The 6467-nt window shown below is 30.4% G+C and overlaps 1 protein-coding gene across 1 annotated transcript in view; it reads right to left on the bottom strand.

The window, feature by feature from the left end:
• LOC111718264 (spectrin beta chain, non-erythrocytic 1-like) overlaps positions 1–2737 on the bottom strand; it is a 53881-nt gene extending 51144 nt beyond the window's left edge. Inside the window, 4 exon segments of the mRNA XM_023493805.1 lie at positions 387–449; positions 933–1025; positions 1601–1696; positions 2656–2737. Of these exon segments, the coding sequence (XP_023349573.1) occupies positions 387–449; positions 933–1025; positions 1601–1696; positions 2656–2691 (288 nt within the window). The 5' untranslated portion in view covers positions 2692–2737.
• Positions 2738–6467: the final 3730 nt, after the last annotated feature.

Raw genomic sequence — 6467 nt, forward strand, 5'->3', positions numbered from 1 at the left:
CCGCAGAGACGAGCAATAAAATGGTCTAATTTAGTCCCGTTCTTGTAAATTAATATTTATTGAGAATTATTGATGAAACTAAAGCGTAATTTCAATTGACCCTTGATGCAAGGAAAGAAAACATAAATAAATTATTAGAATTATAACACTTTTAAACCTTATTTTTACTCAAACAAAGGTTATATCAAGGGTATTGTTGTGAATCGGGCTATGCCAATTTTACATTTAAAGTCACTGGAAATTACGCGTATAGTCCCTTAAAGTCACTGGAAATTACGCCTACAGTCTCTTAAAGTCACTGGAAATTACGCGTGCAGTCCCTTAAAGTCACTGGAAATTACGCGTACAGTCCCTTAAAATTTAAATTTATCAAAAGCTCTTTATACCTTTGTATGAAGGAAGGCAAGACTCTTGTTTACATTCTCAATCCTGTGAACCCTCATCTTACCCTGGGACCAAATTTAATAAATAGTGAGATGTAGTTGAACTACTAAGACTTAGTTGAACCACGACCAAATTTAATAAATGGTAAGATGTAGTTGAACTACTTAAACTTAGTTGAACCACATCTCATTTACTTCAACCGGCGTACAAGAGAGCAGGGGAGTTCTGTATACATTAAGACTTACACCACCGCAGGGGGGAGGGGGTGGGAAATGATACTTGATAAATTGGAGGGAAAATGAAAAAAGAACTTTATTTTTTTTTTTATCATTTTTGATACTTCCCCCTTAACTCAATTATTTCCCCCTAAAAATTATTTATTTTCCCCCAATACAGCGAAGATAACTCTAACAAATTTAAAAAACCTCATATCTAACTTCTGAGAGAAAAATAATTGTTCAGAAAAGGTGGTGTCTGATTTTTCAAGAAGATATTCACGGATGCAAGAGAGATGGTTTAATAACTACTTTTCATTATTAATTATGTCCCTGGTTTGGTTTGCCGAGCTTCTCCCCTGAGATGATCTCCAGAAGCTTCAAGAGCTTCCTCCCGTCCCCCAGGTCCGTGAACAGGTCCTCCACCTAGTTCAGGAATACAGTGAAATCTCGTCAATCTTCTCTTTTTTATAAAATGTCGATTAAGATATTGTAATTTGCAACTAAACTATCTCTTAAAGAATCATGAATATTTTTTTAATCTAAATTTCAACAAATTCAAATTATATTTTGCTATCCTTTAAGTTTTTTTTTTCAAATTGGTGATTTTATTCATATACAATAAGCGCTATCTTTACAAATCCAATTATACTTCGATACTTTTTTGAAAAACCAATTTCATAAAAAAATTTTGCACAAAAAAAAATAATATTTATCAGTCAACAATTACAAAAGAAAATGTTTGCCTAGCTTTCTTTAGAAGATTATTCAGATTTACAACTTTTCTTTCTTAGCTCTTCGTCCACTATCTATATTTATATCTCAGCTATAGCTAGCTGGTCAAACGGTGAACCAAATGGCCTGACATTTTTGGGTACCTACCTTGGGGGTTACATAGGCTAAACAAATTTCCTTATTTTTTTTTTAATTCGACAATTTTCTTGAAAATTTGAAATTTTATTTTTAATTCCACGGGCAACGCCGGGCTAGTATTTACTTACCTCCATTTTTGCTTTCTGTAGAAATGAGTTCATCCATTTTGTGAAGGTTTTCTTTTGTATATGCAACCTCTCTTCTTGAAGGGCTCGTATACGGCCCTAAAAAATATTTTATTTACAAATATTTCTTTACTACGAAAATATTTGACAAATCATCTTGTCTGGATTGTCTGATGGTTTGTATCTGATGTCAAAAAAAGAGCTCAGATATGGCACCAGTAAAAGTTATTTATTTTTTGCCTTTATATTTTTTTAGGTTGTTGAAAATCTAACAATGACCACGAAATCTGCAAAATGTTTGGACTATTACGAATAATACGAAGAAAAAATTATCTAAAACAAATTAAAATATTTAGAAAGGAATGCGCGAAGCGTTCTGTAAAACTAAAAAAATAACCCAGATATGCTCAAAACAATCTCATTAAAAAAATTTCATGAAAACAAGAACTAACAGTTTAACAGGTAACTTAATAGGCAAAAAAACATAAACATGCAACTTAATAACTGAATGGCAAATTCTGTATTAACAATTTGGGTAAGCCTTAAAATTATTTTTATCACCAAATTATTTTGATAAATTCGTTTGAATTTTTATAAATATATCTTAAGTCTGGTTTAGGGCAGATTTATTGCGAGTGTTAAATATCAACTACATATGTTTAATGTATCTCCGGCAGAAATTATTGACATTTTTAAGGGATTGCGTTCAGTTTTAACGACGCATTTTAAAGGGCTTAATTCACTTTTTTAGTTTACTTCACGTTTTTAAAGTAAGTAATTAGCACTTTTTCTTTGTAATTAAGCTTTAACATTGAACAACAAAAAACAGTTTATTTTTGGAATCCGGATCTGTATCAAGCACTGGAATGATGTAGATCCGGATCTATATCAAGCACTGTATTGATATAGATCCGGATCTATATCAAGCACTGGATTGATGTAGACCCGGATCTATATCAAGCACCGGATTGATGTAGATCCGGATCTATATCAAGCACTGGATTGATGTAGATCCGGATCTATATCAAGCACTGGATTGATCACCAACTTACACTTACCTTCTCAAAATCCTTGGCGTCTTCTGTTGTGGCCATTTTTTTATATATTTAACATGTCTGAAAACAAATAGAAATGAGATTTATCGTTAAACAATCTATTATTCTTGTATAATCGATCTTAATATGTCTTAATATCTAAAATCGAGCATTTTATTTGAAAATCTTATCTAAAGATGAATAAAAAAATAATATTTAATTTGACATTAAAAAATATTGATAATTGTATATTACTCCAACTTTAATCTATATATAAATTTAACTTGTCTGTCTGTCTGTCTGTCTGGTAACTTGAAATTACGCTTACAGTCCCTTTAATATGCATTGATTTCTGATATTGGAGGATTCTATTTGAAAATCTTAACTAAAGATACATTTTTTAAAAAACTGCTATTTAATTTAAGAATTTAAGTATCGTTGGTTATTGAAGAAAAGTTAAAGATTTTTAGTTTTTTATTTATAAATATATATAATAATCCTCCACCATTTTAATAATTTGGCAAAACAGTGTGTGACACTGACCAGGTATCGAATTTATGTATTTGAACATATTGCTGGTCTATCTACCACTGGTTCAAATCCTAAATAAAGTAATTAAGGGTTTGAACCGGCGGTAGGTAGTTTAGCGACCTCACCGATTTCTTTAAGGCTGGCCACAAAAAAGTATAAGACTGAATCAAAGCTTAGTATAATAAAAAAAACTTATTTATTTTAGGACGAGATTAATGTGCGTGTGAGAGTAAAGAGGCATGTAATGATCATGAAATAAATGTTTTTACATTAAATTAAGCATATGTTTGAGTATGTACATATAGGACCGGGAGAGGGGGAAGGGGGGGGGGGTTGAAAACTGTAAAATCTCACAATAAGGCTTTATCAAAAAAAAAAAAGAATTGAATTAAGTAAGAAAATTAACAACAGGGAAGGAGGTTAGATGAAAGTATAAAGCCCCCCCCCCCTTATAAACCTGATTTTATAACTTCAAATAATAAAGTGTATTTTCAGTATTCACACCAGATACTAATATCATATATGTTTTGATATTATGATAACATGCATCATAAAAAACCGTTGATTTCATGCATTATCTTAAATATCTAAACTAATTTCATTTATCTTTATAATTCTTTTCACGTTCTAACCGTTTTAAATTTCTAAATTTTCTATCTTTTCTATATTTTAAACCCTTTCTAACCGTTGTGACCTTTCTAACCTTTTTGACCTTATTAACCTTTCAACCCTTTCTAATTTTTCTAACTTTTCTGACCTTTCTGACCTTTCAAACCTTTCTGATCTTTCTGACTATATAAACCTTTCTAATTTTTTTTAACTTTTCTAACTATCCTAACTTTCCTAACTTTTCTAACCTTTCTAACCTTTTTAACCTCTCTAACCTTTCTAACCTTTTCTAACCTTAGCCTATCTAACTTTTCTGACCTATCAAACCTTTCTAATCTTTCTGACCTTATAAACCTTTCTAATCTTTCTGACCTTATAAACTTTTTTAACTTTTCTTACTTTTCTAACCTTTCTAACCTTTCTAACTTGTCTAACCTTTCTAACCTTTCTCACCATTCTAACCTTTCTGACCTATCTAACCTATCTAACCTTTCTAACCTATCTAACCTTTCTAACCTGTCTAACTTTTCTGACTTTTCTAACTTTTCTAACTTGTCTAACCTATCTAACCTTTCTAACCTATCTAACTTGTCTAACCTTTCTAACTTTTCAAATTTTAACCTTTCTAATCTTTCTAACTTGTATAACCTTTCTAACTTGTCCAACCTTTCTAACCTTTCTAACCTTTCTTAACTTTTCTAACCTTTCTAACCTTTCTTAACTTTTCTAACCTTTCAAATTTTTTCTAATCTTCCAAACTTTGCTTAGAAGCATCTTTTCCTTTTCTAGCTTTCTTCTCTTTATATCTTTCTCTCTATTTACTAATCCATGCATTTTTTACTGTAAAATGCAAAATTTGTTAATTAATTTAAATAAATTATAAAATTATGATAATTTGTGACACTAAAGCAAAGATTAATATTTATATTAAGAATCAAACTGAATTTATGATAAGAAGAATATTTCATTATGTCAGGGACCAGGGTAAATGAATGAATGAATGGATGATTGAATGAAAGGAAGGACGAAAGGATGAATGAATGAAAGGATGATGGAAGGAATGAATGAATGAATAAATTCATGAATTAATGAATTAATTAATGCATAAAATAATTAAAAGAATAAAAGATAAGTAAAAAATGAATGAATGAAAAGATTAGTTAGATAATGATTAAAATAATGAATGCATAAAATTAAGTGATAAAAGGACAAAGTGGACAGAGAAATATATATAAACAATGCCAGGATGAGATAGGAAGAAATTAAACAAAATATGATGAGTAATGAATGAAGATTGAAGAATGAATAAATGAGTAAAAAATTGAATAAAAAATAATAATTATGTGAAGGAATAATTTTAAGAAAGAATTAAATAAATAAATGAAAAAATAATTATGAATGTTTTATTGAATAATTGAATGAAGGAATGAATAAATAATTGAATAAATGGCTGAATCTATAATTGAATGAAAAAATTGAATAAATGAATAAATATGAATGAATGAGCGGGGATGACGGTTAAACTATTGAGCTATATTGTGTTGATGATATTTTAAGTTTAATCAAATCCCCCTCCCCCATCTAGGGTCAAATTCCCCCCACTCTCAGCTACCCCGCTAGGCATGAGTAAGACCCCACCCTATGTTTTTGGCGGTAAAACTGGAGCCAGAGAGTTTTCAATCTTTAACATTCAAAACTTACAAGAACTGAGACAGACAACACAAAAAGACATGATAGATATACAAATAGACAGAATACTGGCACAAAAACAGACGAAAAATTTAGATTTGAATTTGGAACTTTTCATATGTAAACCGATATATATATATCATGCTGATAACCATTAAGACAAACCATCAGAGAGATATTTAAATTGAAAAATTAATCTCGAAAAACAAATAAAAGATAATGACAATTAAAACATTAAACTACAATGGAGGCTTAGACAAACCAAAAGACGAATTATTTGTGGCAAAATCAAGAAGAGGGGGATAGGGGTTTCATACGATGTTTGTTATTGTTTACTGTTCATAACAATAAAAAAATATCTCACCCCTCTCCACAGCAAAAATAACAAATATGCTTTAACAAAAATAACTTGAAAAAGGTTGAAGAAAAAACTGTTTTCGCTTTACATATTTGACCAATTGGTTTGCAAATACGGGATTGCATAAATTGACCGGTACCCTTCATGGTATTATTTGGCAATGTTTATTGCGACAGGGGATCAGGGGCCAATACTTCTCCTAAAATAATTTCCCTATCATTTCCCTTCCCTTATCTACCTCTACAATTCATGAATAATCATGTTTGATCTGCGTTCAGGTTTAAAAAATTAAAAACAGAATTGTAAAAAATAAATAGCCCTGGTACAAACTTAATGGTCATTATCGCAGTTTTGGACAAAATAAGAATGTTTTCGGTTGAATTTAATATATTTTAATGAAAGCTGGAGAGGAATGACTGAATTCTAATTGAAACAACGTGATCCGACATTCCTCAATGTCATTAGATACAGGCAGAATATAATGGGAGGGGAGTACCGATAAGACAGGGAATGGAAGGTGGATGATAACAAACAACAAGATAAGGAAGATCAGAAGGAAATAAGAAGTTCAAGTTGAGAAGGTAAAAATAAGAAGTTCAAGTTGAGAAGGTAAAAAAGGTGAGGGTGGATTATAAGTTGTCTAATACTA

Source organism: Eurytemora carolleeae, unplaced genomic scaffold (genome assembly GCF_000591075.1).
Source record: "Eurytemora carolleeae unplaced genomic scaffold, Eaff_2.0 scaffold556, whole genome shotgun sequence".
In the NCBI taxonomy this organism is placed as follows: Eukaryota; Metazoa; Arthropoda; class Copepoda; order Calanoida; family Temoridae; genus Eurytemora; species Eurytemora carolleeae.